This window comes from Drosophila persimilis, unplaced genomic scaffold (genome assembly GCF_003286085.1).
Source record: "Drosophila persimilis strain 14011-0111.01,24,50 unplaced genomic scaffold, DperRS2 tig00000000-arrow-pilon, whole genome shotgun sequence".
Lineage (NCBI taxonomy): Eukaryota > Metazoa > Arthropoda > Insecta > Diptera > Drosophilidae > Drosophila > Drosophila persimilis.
In genome coordinates, this window is record NW_020825288.1 from 19,403,326 (window position 1) to 19,421,977 (window position 18,652).

The 18,652-nt window shown below is 37.1% G+C and overlaps 2 protein-coding genes across 3 annotated transcripts; one reads left to right on the forward strand and one right to left on the reverse strand.

The window, feature by feature from the left end:
* The first annotated feature begins 228 nt into the window (after nucleotides 1-228).
* Nucleotides 229-6,352, forward strand: LOC6591731 (cytochrome P450 307a1). Of its 2 annotated transcripts, none has more exons than XM_002016773.2 (2): nucleotides 229-637; nucleotides 4,863-6,352. In XM_002016773.2, exons 1-2 carry the CDS (start codon nucleotides 229-231, stop codon nucleotides 6,167-6,169), a joined length of 1,716 nt encoding a protein of 571 aa, XP_002016809.1. In that variant the 3' UTR covers nucleotides 6,170-6,352. The 2 variants fall into 2 exon arrangements, with proteins under 2 accessions (XP_002016809.1, XP_026849125.1); XM_026993324.1 differs by lacking the exon at nucleotides 229-637 and having other exon boundaries at nucleotides 5,085-5,134; nucleotides 5,187-6,350.
* A 3,309-nt stretch (nucleotides 6,353-9,661) lies between these two features.
* LOC6591732 (catenin alpha) lies at nucleotides 9,662-18,652 on the reverse strand. The gene is made up of 12 exons (XM_026990244.1): nucleotides 18,494-18,652; nucleotides 15,407-15,783; nucleotides 15,024-15,341; nucleotides 14,225-14,428; nucleotides 13,480-14,164; nucleotides 12,645-12,796; nucleotides 11,904-11,976; nucleotides 11,774-11,841; nucleotides 11,528-11,709; nucleotides 10,225-10,465; nucleotides 10,040-10,156; nucleotides 9,662-9,972 (listed from the first exon to the last, which is right to left on the reverse strand). The coding sequence occupies exons 1-12, from the start codon at nucleotides 18,645-18,647 to the stop codon at nucleotides 9,808-9,810; spliced, it is 2,736 nt and encodes a 911-aa protein (XP_026846045.1). The 5' UTR covers nucleotides 18,648-18,652; the 3' UTR covers nucleotides 9,662-9,807.

Below are 18,652 nucleotides of genomic sequence, written 5' to 3' on the forward strand. Positions count from 1 at the left end.
TGTATGTACATTCAAATAAGAATGATATATAACTTTGCGCTTTAACTTTAGACATTCAAATGTGAAGACTAAAGAAAGCGCTTCGAATAACAAGAACGTTAAAAATGCGACAGAAGCTTTGTCGCTGAGAGTGCATATAAATACGTAGCAAAAACAGTTATCTGTTTAGTCGAGAATATTGAGCTAACTAGTAAATTCTTTGAGTGAAAATTTGCGCAGGAAACAAGCATGTTTTTTTCGGTGTGCTATTTGATAATCGCTATTGGCATTACAGCAATAGTGATTTCTTACATATTAATCATATTTAAGTGCAATGAAAAAGCCACTGTTCGAATCGGGCTTTCCATTCCTGAAAAAGCAATTAGAAAGTTTGGTCAGGCTCCTGGTCCGCAACCCTGGCCAATTATCGGGAACCTCGATCTATTAGGTCGATTTAAAAGCAACCCATTCGAGGGTCTTGGAGCATTAACAAAGCAGTATGGTGATATATATTCATTGACTCTTGGTCACTCAAGATGCTTGGTAGTAAATAGCTTAGATTTAATTCGAGAAGTTCTTAATAAAAATGGCAAATTTATTGGTGGACGTCCGGATTTTATACGATATCACAAGCTCTTCGGTGGTGATCGAAACAATTGTAAGTACAAGCTAAATGCATTATAAAGTCTTAGAAGATGTGGTTATTAGTTTAAAAATTTCAAAGAATGGTTAATAAAGGTAAATCGTTAGTATGTATGTTCGTATGCGACTGAAATAATTGGTGCAGCCATGGAGAATGGTAGCTTGTTAAAGTTTTGCTTTAATATTTTCAGTTATAGAATATTTTCACAACGCCTTGTTTTTTTAGCCGTTTACTTGATAAAGTCAACCAGTAATTTTAGTAGAGCTCTGTACTCTGTCTAACCAGATTTCTGTTCTATTCTCGTAGATCTTTGAGAACCCACAGATAGTCTGCTGGAAAAATCGTTTTTATATTTCATTTATAACCTAGGTTCCGTTTTTGTTTAGTTGATATTGATATTTATGAAAATTATTTCAATTTCTAATCCACCTTTCTTCAAATCTGTCATAAAACGAGTAAAAGGACATCACCTGATACTCAACAGTGGTGAAGTTGTATCTGCAAAAGTGGAAAATCGAACAAATTCTCATTTGATATATCCAACCATCAGGGTTTTCTCGTTGTACGGTGCTTCGAATTCCAAATTGAGAACTGTAAATTTGATTATAAACAGAATCAGTTTCGTCCGCAGCTTATGAATAGTGCGTTTACAAATTTCCCCTACCGTTTTGACACGTTTTGCTGGCTATAAATTATGCACGCTTGTGTATTCACTCAACGCACTCTCTTTTTGGGGCTTATTTTGCTCAGTACACAGGACTAAGATGTATGACTAAGATTGTTTCTGTTGTGGCTACCTTTTTGGAACAAATGACAAAGGCTTTTTATTATTTTAGTTTTAAGAGGAGCCAGTCTTTACAACAACCTGCAGTACATAAGCCCTTTAGGTGAAATCTAACTCTCATATCTACAACCACTATGCTATGGATGTCCAGGTTTGCATTAAATTCTCCTGTCTTCTATGCAATGACATAGATATCGACTTGTTCATTTATAACTCAAGTTACTACAGCTACTATTAATGGAGAATCTAAGCTGGGCCGAACGGCCATAAGCAAGCAACTGTTCTTTCTCTCTCGCATTTTATACTTTCTGAGCAACAGCGCTTAATAGCTCTTGCTGTAACCAGTCTCCTCTGTGGTCTTTTTTTACACTAATTCCGCTTTGAGGGTTTGTCTGGCACTTTGATCTGATACCCAGTTGCTTTGAAATTTGTATTGAACATTTTTAAATAAATAAATATAATTATTATATGGAATTTTTATGGAATTATTAAAAGGAATTCGCTGTGGTCTACGCCAAAAGGCGCCATGGAGGCTAAGTTTAGCGGTCCGAAACTGCTGAATGAGTCTCCGATGCGCAAAACGGTCACTCTGAGCGATCTGCAAATGCCAACAGTCACTCAGTCAAACTGACTCCAACCACTCAAAGTGTGCTGCAGCTAATTTCGTTTGCCACCCCACAGGCAACGACAGCTGCTGGCGGTGCAGATTCGTAGCCGAATTCATCGCCTCGTAGAACGTGCAGCCAATAACGTTCGTCTCCATGTTGTCCGCAACCTCACTATCTGTCCCGTGAATTCCGATCCCACCAGTGAATAGAAGTTCCGAACCTCCGGATATTGTGACCACAGGTACTAGGCCTGTGGTGCCCCAACCAGTGGTGGGGGTTCCACCAAAGCGACAAGTTTTTGTTTTACGGCAGGCCCCTGACCTCACATCTAATGAGGTAATTTCTAACTTATCAGATAAAGATCATATGATAGTTCTTGGTGATTTCAACTCGCCTGGTACTGTTTGGTTTTCAGTTAACGAGTCTAGTAACCTAGTGCCAATGTCACGACATGACTTTGCTGACGGCTTGCTTCACTATACCTTAAGACGCCTACCATCCTACTTTCGAAGTGTCGCTAGATATATATGTCCGCTGATTTCGTAAAGCCAAGTTTGCGAAGCTTAATTTAATAAGCTTAATTTGATTGGTCCGCTTTGTACTTGTGCACTGATGTCACAAAAGGCACAAACATTTTTTACAATGTTCTTGGCACATTTTTTGATTCTTGTGTCCCGCTTTCTTGTCCGATTAGATCTGGAAAGCCCCCTTGGTTTACCAAAGAATTATCCAGTCTAAAAACTTAAAATCATGACTTTATATAAAATTGCAAGAAGTTGGTTCTCCTACCTCTCACTCTCGTTATGTAATAGCTCGGTCAAACTTTTCAGTTCTTAATGCTCAATGCAATAAGAACTACCTATCTCCATTCAGGATAAGTTTTTCACAGGACCCAAAACAGTTTTAAAGCTTCGTAAGCAGTAATCATAGAAAGTCCCCACACCCATCTTCGCTATCATTTCGTAGTACGTCGGCAAATAATGATCAGGCAATTACAGATCTTTTTGCCCAATTTTTCGAGACTACCTATTCTGAGGAAAGCTACTCTGGTCATCCGTCCCCATAAGATTTACCGAGTTCGAACGGCATTTACAGTCCCTTGATAAATGAATGTTCTTTACTTCATGATCTTCGACTATTTAAGCCGGTGCTTTCACCGGGTCCAGATGGGGTTCTATGTTGTGTACTCAGGTACTGCGCCGAGGCACTGTGTGGACCCTTGCTTAAACTATTCACCTTGTCCATTTAATCTTCTTGCTTCTTCCCGATCTGGAAAGAATCGATTATAATTTCTCTCCATAAAAAAGGTAGCATCAAAGTATATCAAAGTTATCCGATATTTCTAAAACGTTTGAGAAAGTCTTAACTCCGCACTTGCGACACCTCTGCAATTCACTTATGTATAGCTCCAACTCTGCATGGATTTATAAGGCGGCGATCAACCACCACGAATTTGTTAGAGTTTAGAGTCACTCTCTTCACCAGTAAAGGTTTTTTCAGGAGTACCACATAGCAGCCACCTAGGCCCCTTCATCCTCACACTCGTTATTAATGATTTGCCGTCGTTATTAACATACACACGAGTACATATGTATGAGGATGATTTTAAACTCTGGGCCTAGTGTAAGGACATTTTATTTCATTCTCGTTTGTAATCCGTCAGTCATGGTGTTGTGTAAACTGTTAAACCTCAATGACTCGAAATGCAAAGTTATGACATTTCATCGTTCTAGCCCTTTGTTGGCTCCCTATACCCTATTTGGTGGTTCTCTTGAGAGAATTACTCTGGTAGATGATCTGGGTGTTATGTTAGACCCCAAGTTAAAGTTTTCCGAACACATTTCTACCATGGTAAATAAGGCCATGGGCGTGCTTGGGTTTATAAAGAGGTGGTCAAAGGTCCTCGAATATTAGTTTAACAGCTATCTTTCCTCCATGTTCGCGTTCGGTTCGGTTAACACGTCGCGCGTCATGCGGCAGCGCCCCTCGCTCGGTTGGGCGGGAGGAGGGCTGCGTTTCGCCTGGGATCCTCGCGTAACAGCCTTCTGCTGGTGTCACACTGTCTACTTGACGGTGCAGTACTTGCATCGCCTCTTTTAAGATGCAGTCATTGCATGTCATCGTCCATAGTGTAGTTATTCGGCATCAGGATTAACTTCAAGTTTCACTCTTCCTAAGTCCTCATCCAACAGGAATGATATGTACAAATTTATTGAAATTGAATTGATTGATTGTCTACACGACATAGTTTGCTGAATCTCAATCATAAAAAATCAGAAAAAATGCAGAATTCGCGTTGTAACATGCTCAACATCTTCAGCGTAAAGGAATTTTCAAGGACCAAAGAATGCCTTTTTCGATAACCCTGTATCCCTCATGAGTCTCTCAATTGCAATCTCAGCATCATGTCGAGAGCTTAATTACCAATATACAATAAACAACCATCAACGTGCAGGTGTGGCAGCTAGCTTTTTTCACTTTTTTTTTACGAATCTCACTGAGGGTGACCTATCAAGGAAGGAGATAAAGATGATGGTGCTCTCTTCTTGAGTTCATGCCGGACAAAGTGTGAGTGGGCGAGATAATCTGCCCCGCTTATGTTCCTCATGCCCGCTATAATATTCATCCGATCACAACGGTTTTGAGAAGCCAATAGATTATATTATTATTTATGAGTTTTGTTGTGTTTTTTGTATGAATTTCCATGTGTATTAGATACTACTTAATATAACGAATACATCTACATATAATACGAATACATAGATGTTATATACGATACGACTTTTTTAAAATCCGATATATATATATGTATATAAGTAATATGTATATTTCTATTTACATTTTATAGCACTTGCGCTGTGCGACTGGTCAAACTTGCAACAAAAACGGCGAAACTTAGCTCGACGGCATTGTTCTCCGCGGGAATCGTCTCCGTATTTTAATAAAATGTCTCATATAGGCTGCAATGAGATCAATCACTTAATGCGTGAGCTGAATAAAGCCCAACCGGGAAAACCCTTCGATATAAAAAAAATAATTCTTGGAGCTAGCGCCAATATGTTTTGCCAATATATGTGCTCAATACGGTTTGATTATAATGACAAGGAGTTTCGGCGAATAGTGAGATATTTTGACGAAATATTTTGGGAAATTAACCAAGGATATTCTTTAGATTTCCTACCATGGATGCTACCGTTTTATAAGAATCATACTCAAAAAATAGTGCAATGGTCTACAACAATACGTAAATTTATTTTGGATAGGGTTATTCATCAACGCGAAGAAATGCTCGATTTAGACGAACCTGAAAATGACTTCACAGATGCCTTGCTAAGAAGTCTTAAAGAAGACCAGAATGTATCGCGTAACACGATTATATTTATGCTCGAAGATTTTATTGGTGGCCACTCTGCTGTCGGAAATCTGGTTATGTTAGCACTTGCATACATAGCCAAAAATCCAATGATTGGTCGTAGAATTGAACATGAAGCTGATATCGTTACAAATAAAGGACGTCGCAGAATAAACCTTTATGACATGGACGCAATGCCCTATACAATGGCTACAATTTTTGAGGTCCTGCGATATTCGTCATCACCTATTGTTCCACATGTAGCAATGGAAGACACAGCTATTGCTGGATTTGGCGTAACTAGAGGCACTATCATTTTCATTAATAATTATATGTTAAATATGAGTGAAAAATATTGGAACTCTCCCGACCATTTTGAACCAGAACGATTTCTTGATGAAAATTATAGAAGGAACATCTGGAAAGTTGTAAAATGTAACGACAATAGACGCGGTTCTGAGGGATCCGACTCCGGTATTGAGTTCGAAAAAGACACGCATGTACACAAAATAATTATTGATAAGTTAACAAGTACAAAAAATTCAAAAAAAAGCAAAAATATATTTAATGATAAATGTGGATACCAACTAAAAAAAAATATTCCTCATTTCCTACCTTTTAGTATAGGCAAGCGCACGTGCATAGGACAAAATCTAGTGCGGGGATTTGGGTTCGTTTTATTAGCAAATATTGTGCAGTCTTATAATATTACCAGTGCTGATATATCCAAAATTAATATTAATCATGCCAGTGTAGCCTTGCCGGCTAAATGTTTTCCTCTAGTATTGTGGCCAAGAGCATAATATCTTGCAAAGACTCGAACATACATACATATAAACTATTCATTTATAAATACATATATCTTTTCACCTCTTACAGTAAACCGCTGGATTAGGTCTTATTAAGATTTTTAGAATTAATAATAGACACAAAAAGGTTTATAACTTTCGTTTAAAGAATTTTCAGATGAAAATAGGCGTAGTCCGAATATATAATTTTTCTAGAAGACTGAAAAATGTACTTAACTATTTATTAAATTATTAAATTTGCTAATAAAATTAGACATGCTTTCATTATATACAATCAATCGGTTTTATTAATTTCGTATCGGTTACTTTTTATCAATCCCTTTTCCGGTGCCAAGGACAATTTCAGTCTAGTTTTTTGCAGATCCCCCAATTAAACTTTAGGTGACACGGAAATACCAGGGACTACATTTTTCGGAAACCTATTTCTAATACCCGGGGCAGCAGAGGAAGGACAGCGTAGCGCGGACCCGTTCGAGCCAGGGACTGGGGCCTCTCTTTGGTTGGTTCCCGAGCGTGCGGTTCGACGGGTCCCAATCCCGTAACCTTCATAGAAGAGGTAAAGGACTGGATGATCTCTCACCGGATAGATGACGACGAGATACTCAGCATGGCGAACGAGCCGCAGTGTGGCTGTGTCAGCATAGACATTAACATCGATAGTTTCAAGATAACCAGAAAAAAAGAGGAAGCGACGCAAAACAGATAAAATTAAGAACTTTATGTACATATATTTTCAACTCTCATTATCAATAAACACTATAATATTAATCAAAAAGACATCCCTTCACAGTTCTCAGTGGTTATGTGTAGAGCAAAAAAGTTGTAAGAGAAGCTCAAGAAAAGCTTAAAAGCAGACAAAATTCATTGAGAGAGTGACAAGCATATTAAGAAAAATGGTGGAAATAGGGGAACTTAGGGGTGACTAGTTAAGGTTCCTGATACGAGAGAGGAACTTGGCGTTTTCTGGGTCCAGACCCGAATTAATACAACGACTAATTGAGTATGAAAAATCTGAAGACGTAAGTTTGCCACAAGGAGCTGGAATTACTAGTCAACATGAGGAGACGCTGAACGTTAGGCAAGCATCGGTCAAAGGGTCCCAACAAAATGTGGTTCGATTCTTCGCCTGTTCTACACACCACATGAAACAACTTCGCTGCAACTATACAAGATTACAGGTACAGAATGAAGCTAACCCAGACGAAGAAGAAGAAGTCCATTTTAATATGGCTAATACAACCAGACGATCGAAGAGAACAGTGAAGGAGTACTGTTTCCGGATGTCCGCCCTTGGCGCGCGGTACAAACTTTAAATCAGGCCTACAGCACCGCGAATAGCAAAACAGTATTGCAGCAATGCACTTTTTTACTATGAAGCAGTTTTGTGATGCAAATGAATCTTATTTCGTAAGTAAAGGTCGGCCAATAAAACCGAAGGAAGTTCAGAAGTGTTGCTTTCGTTAAGTACGCTCACGCAGCGCTTAAGCCGCTCTTATCCCGTAGCCTTTGCTGTAGCTATCACTCTCTCCCTATTATCCAAACTCAAACAACTGTTCTTTCTCTCTCGCTCTTTAAACTTTCTGAGCAATAGCTCTCTCTGTTTAGTACCTCTCGCTATAACCGCTATTTAACCTGCTCTCTTTTTTACTAATTCCGCTTTGAGCATTGTCTGGCACATTGGTCTGATACCAATTTTTTTGAAATTTTTTGTTGCAAATTTGTAAATAAATAAATAATAAAAATAGAATACGCTGTGGTCTTCGCCAAAAAAAAATTGTAAGAAGCAGATTACCCACGATCAGCCGAATGTTCCCTTCTGGCTCTGCGACAGCGTGGTGCACGCAAAATGCGCTGGATTTTCTGGCCTCTTGAGTGATGCTATAGATAAACGTAACTTTCGTTTCGAGAAAACGTTGACCCTTGCAGCGGTAAGTCAATGCGCATTGCCGTTATTTGTTCGTGGAAATGGTTAACATTCTCTTAAATTTGTGGGATTAAGTAGAACATTGTTTGCCGCTTCGTCTTCGGCAACTTAACTTAACGTCTTTTAACTTACATACGTATTTCTGCGCGCGCTTAGCGTTTCGCGCATCGCACGCTTCGTATCGTGTCGATCGTGGTTCGAGCCAAAGCTTTGCTGTTGGTAGCGTTCGCTTAGAACAGTTCGAAGTGCTTTCGTTCAAGCGTTCGAATATTTTATTTAAACATTTTATTGCCTTATATTTAATAAATTAAAACAAAAAACGAAATGGCTAAAAGAATAGTGAATAGAAGACAAACGCGGGCTGGATGTGTGGAAGCGCGAAACTGACCAAATTACATACGCAGCGGGACAAGGTTACCGAAGATATTAATCGAATGAGAATAGCCTTCGAGGAGGGTGCAATTTCGCTAGATCCACTACAAATCCAATGTCGTTTGGAAATCATTAGAGTCATACATTACCAAAGAAGTGGCCCTGCAGTCCGAGATCGACAGTGTAGATCCAGATAACTCGGAAAGGTCGGAATTAGAAGAAACGTGTCTGATTACAAAGGCGTTGTACATGTCGGCAGCGCCAAACAGGTCTTCCCAACCACAAGGAATTTTAGTTCCCGTGCAGCACCGTTCCAATTTGCCAAAATTAAAGTTGCCAAAGTTCAGCGGCAAGCACGCGGAATATAAACAATTTATTAATTTGTTCGAAAGTTTGGTAGCTTCCGACTGGTCGTTGGCCAATATTGAGAAATTCAACCATCTCATTTCGTGCTTGTCCGATGAAGCCTTGGGAACGATACAGGTATTCCAAGTCACAGATAAAAACTATTCGAAGGCTATAGAAATTTTGAAGGGGGTATATGACAACAAGTGCTTAATATATTTCGATACACTTGCCCAGCTGTTTCGAATCCCGGCCATGACTATGCCGTCCGCCTCTTCTCTGCGCTTAGTTATAGGTTTCGTGTCAGCAATTTTCGAGTCGCTCTTATCATTAGGAGACGAGCAAGAGGTTGCTAACTCTATGATCGTACATCTGGCGTTGTCAAGGTCTATGCAGCAGGACTATGATGTCCTAAAGTCTATCGATCCAAAGTGCATATATTGTAATGAATCTAAAAGGACTCGTTACAACGCCTCTCCCAACGTGCAATAAAACTACAGATCAGCCCACCATCCATTTCTACAAATTTCTTGTGGATGTCCCCTGGACTTGACTGTGCATACCTCAGCCTGAAATAGGTCCGTCACAATATTGTGGCTCCAACCACTCGATTCTAAATTGGACTCAATTGGATTTGGGGCGATACCCGTGTTGGAGTGGTTCGAATTCGCAAAGGTCAAGCAGCTGTGCATTAATTGCCTTCAATCTGGGCATAGAGTTTCCCAGTGCACATCCTCTAAGTGCAGAGAGTGCAAATCAGAGTTCGGACTCGCAAGGTCAGGCCAATTGACATGAAAAAGAAGTCACAAGTACCCGTTAAATGGACTAACTCTCAGTGGAACAAGTTTTAGTACCAATGTTTATTTATGATTTTTTGTAATCCTTAGTATTGAGAAACTGTAACTTAGACTTTTACTAAAATATTTTAATGTTTAATTTATTTTATATAATTTACTTGATTATTATAAAACTAAATTTAAATTAAATTTCCTTATACGGCATCAGCGGGGCTCTGAAACTCAGATAAAGCATGTATAGGGTTTTGAACTTTTTTCTGAGAGCCCTTTCGAACTTTAGCTCGAACCTCCTCGGGTTTTTCTGGTCTCACCAAAGGCTTTTTTTCTGGTGCTTTCATTTTCCATACAACAATTGGAGACTTGAATAAATAAATATGTAAAATTGTAAATGAACGTGGGTAAAATTTCAGAAATACTTATACGTACTGATACAGTTCCTTGCCTAGTATATTTAGTCGAAGCTACATAGGAATACTTAACAGTAAGAACTACTGCGTTCATAAGATTTTTAGCAGCTTGAATAAGCGATGTTGCGCTATCCAACTTTCAATTGAGAATGAAATCAAAATATTATTATAAAGTACAATTCAAATATCTATTATTTTACTTACCCCAGAAACAATTAGCTCCCCGCTTATGTTTTGTACGTCTGCTTTGACTTTCGAAGTAATTTGGATTTGATGACAATAAAGAGCAATTCGTTGCAGATAAGCTAATAGGTCCTTCTTGGTGCTACTTTCTGGACACTGTTCCGCTATCTCTCGGGTTAGCTTGTCTAGTTTCGTACCTGCTTCAGAAATTTTCTTAGCGGCATTGATGACGTCCATGGTAGTTTTCAAGGGCCCACGACCTCTGAGAAAATGTAGCATAAATTTTAAATTTACCATATTGTCCTTTTCCATTTACCACAATCTTTATATTTTTCTGTTTACTTTACAATTCTTATGTAACTAAAAAAATCACCCTTAAATTTTTAAATGACTTTTGTTGAGGTTTTTGTAAAAAAAATTGCAGTTCTGATACATAAAATACATAGCTATAAATTAGACCCAAAAACTTCTTCCTTCGAGGCTTTTATTGTCGACTTTTCATCATTTAAAAAGGACTTACCACAACCCAAATTTTTTCTCGTAATAAGGACACTCTAATTGATTTTGGATAATTTATTCGATGTCCGGTCGCGACCATATCCAAAATAAAAAATTGTTCAATGTGAATGTCGTATTCAAGTGTCGCATTTTTTGAGCTATGTCAATTAAATTTTTTTCCTCAATCTACTTTGATGAATATTGCTACTATTTTTTTTTTAATTTTTGCTAAATTGAATAGAGATTTGAGGAAAATTCAAATTCACCGTTTTCTTTGGCTTGTGCCGGAAATATTGGTGCCTAAAGTGTACATTTTAGTATGTCGTATTTAAGTGTCGGGGAGTGTAAGTTCAAGAAGTGCAAGAACCAGCAGTATTCTTATACATACATATAAATAGGACAAATAGGATCGCCGACTCTGAAAGCTCGAACACCGAAATTGTGGTAGCTATGTGTAGAGTAAAAGTGGAGAGCAATCGCAGCAAATTTTAAAGACCAGACCTCGCCAATAAAGGTTGACCCTTACACTTACACTAAAAAAAAATCATTTACGGACACATTGAGAAAAAAACTGAAATGACCCGATCAAATATATATTTGCTCAATTCCTTCTTCGCGCAAGTAAAGACAGATTTGTACACTTATCTTTTATTACTCACTCAGCACTTTGTCCCGAGCGAACGGCAAGTGTCTTTTCTGTATATATGTATGCATGCTAAATACTCCCACCCTTGCATCGACGATAACCTGATATGTTCTTTAGGGTACCATTTTTGGCAGTCATTTCAACGAAAAGAAGAAAACATAATAGACAATTTTTTCAAACCTTGTAAAGTCGGTCATTTCCATCATAATCATACACATGTGCTTGGCTAGAAAAATGATGTCGTTGCCAGTATCATCCCATTTTGCGACCTCGGAATCGAAAGTCATTTTCTCTCTACGAAATAGTTCCACTTGTTGGGCAATTTTCTGTTTGTCTTCCTCGGTCATTTTCCGCATTGCTTCCTGATAAAAATATTTTGTGCCATAAATAGTATAGTATAGTATATCAATTAATATTTGAACTCACTCTAGCAGTACAAATACCACTAATATCTGGGTATTCGTCGACAGTCTGATCCCCAGTATGTGCACTTGCTGAAAGATAAATCAAGCTTTAATACTGCAAGCATACAAAAATTAAAGTGGAAAACTCTTACATCGGCTTCGTGTTTCCAAGGTTAAGTCTTCTACAGGCTCAAATTCTGTATCTGTGTCTAGGTCTTCTGAACTCTAAAATTAAATTATAAATAAAGTGAAATTATTTAAACAAAATTGTTATAATATAAATATACAATACACAAAATGTACAATATAAATATGGTACTTGTCTTAAATGCTTAATAAACTGAACTCTGTAGACCTACCTATCAGAATCTGTCGAATCAGTTGACAGTACTTTTACAAAATTTAGTAATATATTTAGATGAATTTTGTATCGTTTGCTTGGAAAACACAGCCCACGAGTGAAGCGAATCCGATTAATTTTTCAAATATGTTTGAGGTTAGGAAAAAAAAAAACCTGACGTGATGGAACAAATCTGTTCTTGGATTCGTGTTCAGGGAATAAAATAATTATAGGGTTATGATACTCTGGTCAGCCGCGCACGATGGCTGTGTTATCTTGGGAACCAAAAAAGTTGATACAATAAAAAGATTTTGCTTTTCAGAATAACTATATTCCGTGCTGTGTACAATTTGGGTCAAAAAAGGGTTTTGTCATGATATGGTTTTTAAAGAAACTTAAAATAACGTATTCTTTTAATGTTTTTCAAGGGTTGTACCTTTTTAAATGCCTAAAAAGATAAATTTTGTTACGTAGTGCTATTTATAATCAGTTAATATATTATATGTAACATGCAGGGAAAAGGAAAATAACTGGTAGCCACTACTCTACTTACTCGATTCATTAAAACGGCGCGGCGAATCTCGCGAACTCCATCGTAAACCAGTCGGGAGGCATCAATGAACTCATTTTCGTCGACATCTTTGTTAGTATTAGTACAAAGAGCTCCAACAGCAGCTTCCACTCGTTGTTCAAATTTAATCATTACTGGAAGAAACGAATTTGTATCATATTATAACGGATTGGGTAGATCAAGTAGGCAGAGAATGCAGATTACAGATCTACTAGAATCTAGAAATATACTGGTAGCTTTGTCTCACTTTCTCTGTATTCCTCTAAAGCATTTTCTAATTACGTTTATAAAAATATACATACATATATACTCCTCGACACTTGAATTCGAAACACAAAAATGTACACTTTAGTCACCAATATTTCCGGCACAAGCCAAAGAAAACGGTGAATTTGAATTTTGAATAAAAAAAAAAATAATAATATTCATCAAAGTAGATTGAGGAAAAAAAATGTAATTGACATAACTCGTTCTTAAAAAATGCGACACATGAATACGACATTCACATTGAAAAATAATGAATAATAAGTGATAAAATTGGTACAACTAGGTGTGTTCTGAAACATTATGGCAAAAACATAAAAAACCGAACTAAAATTGCTACTTCCGAGACCTCTATGAAATCTCATCTGCGAACCGCATCTAAAAAACGCGACTAAAACTCGATTTAAAAATCTAAAACTGTTCTTTAAGCTAGTGCTAAAATAATAAAACATGTTTTTTCGGAGACTCCACACCATAAACTGCAAAGTACAGAAACTGTCTACCTATGCGAAAATTATTTTTATCTGAAATGTGGCCTTTTTAAATTCCATACCTTGCTCTCGAAGAACTTTAACCGCTTCCAGAACCCGTTTGGTATAAATACATGGTTCGTAGTTATCCATTTCAGCTTCAACAACATTACAAACTCGAGCGGAACGCCCTTGAATGGATCCAGCAGTTGCGCGCAAGTCTCGAGCATCGCCCACTTGTAAGGCCATTACACATTTATTTACATCTTCAAGAATATGATTCTCAGATACTGCCAAAAAGTCGTCAATGGTAGTAATGTCGTCGACGGCTTCAGTTAAAATACGAACTTGGACCTCCCATGCTTGGCGATAGGCGGTCATGTTTTCTTGAGCAACTTTTGAGTTTGGGCGCACAGTCAAGATGGATGCTGCATTTATTACTTGTGGGCATAAACTTTCTATCTGGGCAGCAGCATACCGAACCATTTTAACACCATCTTCGTTACTAGACATGCTACACACCAGATTGGCTACCTCTACAAGCTTCTCAGCATGTTTGGTGAAAATGTCGGCTTTTTCGCGCACTTTCTTCTCATTGCCGCTTTTAGCAGCTTCAATCAAATCCAGAAGGGGTGTAGTCGTTTCCAAGAATGAGTCGGAAACATGATCAACAACAGCTTTCCTCAGCTGCCTCCGTAAATCCCGAGTTTTGCGACACATTTGGTCAATCGCACGAACCAGTCCGGGGCTGTTGTCTTTTTGACTTATCTGAAGTTCATTTTTTAAATAATTTTAGACGTAAAGTATAAATATTGCGGTAATTCTTACATTGGACATGTATTCGGAGAGTAAATCCTGTAAAGCTTGTCGTACAGCATTGCATTCAGCGACAATTCTTTCTCGTCGCTCATCCCTTGTACAGTCGGCATCCGCCATTAGCGCTGCTGCACTTATAATGCTCTCCAGGCGTTCTTCCAGTAGCTGACGAGAACGCTTCTCACTGTAGGTCATGGGATCCATAACAATACCTTCCTACACATTAAATAAAATTAGTTACGAATGAGAGCAAATAATGCAGCATATGTAGTCATCAATCAATTTTGGTGCTCATGAAAACAAGAAGAAAAGACCTGAAGATGAACTTAGTTTTAAATACTCTGTTCACAATTATATTATTTATAAAAGTATAAAGCTAATTTATACAGGTCGTTTTTCGGAGGTTTTACCGATAAGCGTAACATCTCCTTCATTATAATTCTCCTCCCCGATTATCTTATATCTAAACCACTGGAACAGTAAACATGGCCTCTGCATGAATTTCTTCCAAGAGATTCAACCCAAGAGTCGTACAATTTCCGGTCGGATTCTGATCGTAGTAAAAACGGATATTTCTTCCGAGGATTTCAAAGTGCCATTTATCTTTTTGACCTGTTCTTATAGTTATAGCTATTATATGCAACTATAGAATAGTTACATATATAGTTTCATAATTGGAATTTGTGATCGACATATTCTGTGCTAATTTTTGATTCGCTTTTTTTTTTTTTGTTAATTTTTGTATTTGGTTATTTTGGTGTATGTGCAATGGAAGCAGTTATACCGATCATCGTTAATGAATTATACTTACATCAAAATCATCCAAAGCAGCAGCCAACTCCCCGGCGCCGCTATATATGTCTGTCGGTTGAGATGACTTGCCTTGAGCGACATCGCTAATGGTGTTTACAGCATCACAAACTTGTTTTAGAATGAAATCTCGATTTACTTTTGCTAGATCCAGCTCCGGATGACGAACATAGACTTTGGATGCGGTTAGAAGCATAGTGGAATGTTTCTTAAGCATAGCTCGAGCGGCTGCTAAATCATCCCGCAATTGGGGATCTTTAAGTTCTTGTTGACGCTTTGCTGCTTGTTTTATAAGTTCTCCTGCATTTCGCCCGAATTGCTAAGGGTAAATGAAAAACACAGATAAATGAGACAGCAAAATAAAAAATAGGACTTCAGACATACCCTCATGTTCTCCATAAGCTCGTCCTGACTGGATGCATTTTTAAGTTTGTTTAAATCATCTTCCACTATGTGAAGTGATTTCAATAGCAGATGAACATCTACCATATCAGCTAATATCAATAAACGAGTTACAGCTGAAAGCAAATTTCTGGCTGCTCGAACCATGTTTCCCCTTTTTAGCGAGCTGCACGGATCTTCAGAAAATTCTCTGGCTGCAATGCTCATTGCATCTCCGGTTTTACGTACTTCATCGACAGCGGTGAGCATTTCTTGTGTAATGTCTGGATTTTCATAGGAAATCTGTTCTCCCTTCTGAATAAAGTTTTCTGTAGCTTTTTCAACCGCTGCAACTAATGCACTGGCACGTTTGGATTTACCTTAAAAAATAAAATCAATAAGCCTTAAATAAAATTTACAATTTTTGAAATTTTCTGACCTACACAAATGCCGTCGTTTTTATAAAATGCATTCCCTATCAGAATAGAAATTGAGCTTAAGGGAGTATCACGTTGGTGGTAACATTATGGCTTACGGTCTTAAGTTATGTTATGATATGTAAACCTAATTCTGGTTTTACACGGTTTGGGTGTTTCCAAAAGTTTGGGAGCGACCCGTATTGGGTTAAGAGCAAAGCTCGCAAACAACGGTCAACACTTTTTCCCTTTGCTGTAGACAAACTTAGAGACAACTTAGAGATACACTTTTGTTCAAGCGCTCACAGAAAAAGTGTCAGTAGATGAGCAAAACCAAAAAGTGTAGCAAATGAGATGTGAAAAAATCGGTCTTGGCTTGAGCGAGTTGAGCAAAAACAGATTTGATCTGGTCTTTTCTGTCTCTTTTCTCAACGTGTCCGTAAATGAGAGGTTTTTTTCAGACACTTCGAAAGTGTCAACCGTTATTTGTAGGACCAAGACAAGAGTCATATCTAACATACAGATGTATTTATAGTGGCGGACAGTGAAATTTGGAGACTCGTGTTATGTAACTTTAAGTCGATGGGGCAGCTATATTGCATTGCGGTCAGAAAACATTAGTTTTCTCAGGATTCGCCCCAAACTTGGGATAGGTCTTCTTTAAACAATTTTATACGAAATTTCGCTAAACGCGATGTTGAAAAAGTAGGACGAATGATCATCGCAAGGTCGGAGAACGCTATAAAAGTTAATGCCTAAAACGAATGGTAAGGCAGGATGGTCTGGGGATGTTTTTTTTATTTTAGAGTTGGGTATCTGGCACTAATTGAAGGATATGTAAAGGCTGTCACTAATTAACTAATTCATACTCTTCAATATTCATAGAATTAAATGTAATAGAAAACCATTTTACTTTCAGACTACAAACCTAGAATGAATTTTTCCGTACAATAATAAAAGTGAATACCAGAGTGAATTTTTAATTTATGTAAGGATAAACAAACACGTTTAAATTCAAATTTCTAATGTGTTTCGTTAGACATTTATATTGTTGAGAAAGTTTCACGAGCTTTTATCCTAAAAAATCAAACAAAAACTTAAAAAAAAAAAAATTAAGTCAAATTTTTGTTTACTGTTATTTTGCATTTGACCCGAAAGACGCAGTATCTGCATACTAACCGAGTAAATTGCTAGATACTGATACTAGCATTCATCTTTGAATGCTCATACCTCCTGAACTGAAAATTCTATTTTCTGAAAGGTTCCATTATTTTAAAAAAATTCAAATTTAAATATTCAAATCATCGAAAGTACTCAATCAGAAAATTACTTTTTCCACCTCTTTTCGTCTGATGCGCCGACGACGTTCCAAAACTATTTTAATCTATTAATCTATGAATATTAATTCATATAATTTATTCATTCCAGTGGCCTGCTGAATAGTTCAGATCTAAATCCCATTGAAAATCGATGGGCTCTGTTTAAAAAACATTGGAAAAGTACGAGTCTGCACTAAAGGGATTGGGTGTCTTTGGGAGCGCTTGAAGTGGGAGTGGCGCATGATACCTGGCCTGCACCTACTAAATTTAGTCGAGAGCATGCCAATACTTATTCAGAATATGATAAAAGCTAAGGCCCTTTGGAACAACAAATTTGAAGCGTGCAAGAGTGGATACATGCTCTTTTTTTTGAACAATATCTTAAGGAAAAGGATCTCTTTGAATTGAAATTGTCTTTTTTTATTAAATTAATTAAAAATTCATTTTTATACTGCAATTTTTTTAAACTTGTTACAGTTCCCTGCTAAATACAATTACTTTTGTTCTCTTTTTTAAGTATGCCGGATTCGAAGACAAATTTTTTGAGCTGCTTTTCTTTTAAAATTTCTTTTTCATATTTTTGGTCGCATCCATTAGATAATAAGTGAGGTTTAAATTTACCGATCTAATGGATATAGAACGATGTCATGACATTTCATGAAGGTGGTACGTCCAATGAAGATGAACCGCAGTGAAAGTTCATAGAAGATATACACACATACAGTCAGGCCAACATTTATTCGGACACCCGTCTATTTCAACTTTCTTTATAAATGACTTGAAAACTATTTAACTTTAACAAAAATATTTTATTTCATTATGAAGATCAATGATACTAATACTAATTTTAAACATAAAAACAGAAAAAAAAACTTTCTTTGGCATATGAAAAAACTTAAAGTATCAAAACGGCCACTTTTTTACGCACAACATATTCGGACAAAAAACCTTTTTTTTTATATTTTAGTTTCAATATTATATTAATATATGTATACATATTTTATGATGATTGAAGCATCAAGAGACATACTAACAGACATACATACAGATCACTTAATGCGCTGGAATTGCTCGAAATCAGATTGGTTAGTTTTTTTTACAAAAAAATATCCTTTTTAAAGTATGGTATCCGTTCAAAGTAATTAAAAAAGGCAATACCATCTTATACATATGTATGTGTATACCATCGCCTAATAGACAGATACATATCCATGACCTGCCGTGTATGTAAGTTGCGTGTCCATGCAAATTTTATTTATTGATTACAGAAATACCTTTTTATTTTTTTATTAAATACCTTTTTATTTTATTAATTATTAAGACCGTAGTTTTGTAAAATTAGCGGTAGCTTTTACCTTTTTTCTTTTTGCTGGGACCTTTGGTGTTTACAAGAGTTGTAACTTGAAGCACAAGTGGTTCCAATGTCTTTTCTACTGACATGGTACGTATCTCTAAATTTTTTGGATCCCATTTTAAAGCAATCTGTCCAAAATCAGTTAATGTCCCCATTTTTC

Coding starts and splice junctions, on each gene's coding strand:
- LOC6591731 (XM_002016773.2), top strand. CDS start 229: ATGTTTTTTTCGGTGTGCTATTTGATAATCGCTATTGGCATTACAGCA. Junction 638..4,862: donor CGGTGGTGATCGAAACAATT/GTAAGTACAAGC, acceptor TACATTTTATAG/CACTTGCGCTGTGCGACTGG.
- LOC6591732 (XM_026990244.1), bottom strand. CDS start 18,647: ATGGGGACATTAACTGATTTTGGACAGATTGCTTTAAAATGGGATCCA. Junction 15,342..15,406: donor AGCTTATGGAGAACATGAGG/GTATGTCTGAAG, acceptor ATTTACCCTTAG/CAATTCGGGCGAAATGCAGG. Junction 14,429..15,023: donor CTGCTTTGGATGATTTTGAT/GTAAGTATAATT, acceptor TTTAATGTGTAG/GAAGGTATTGTTATGGATCC.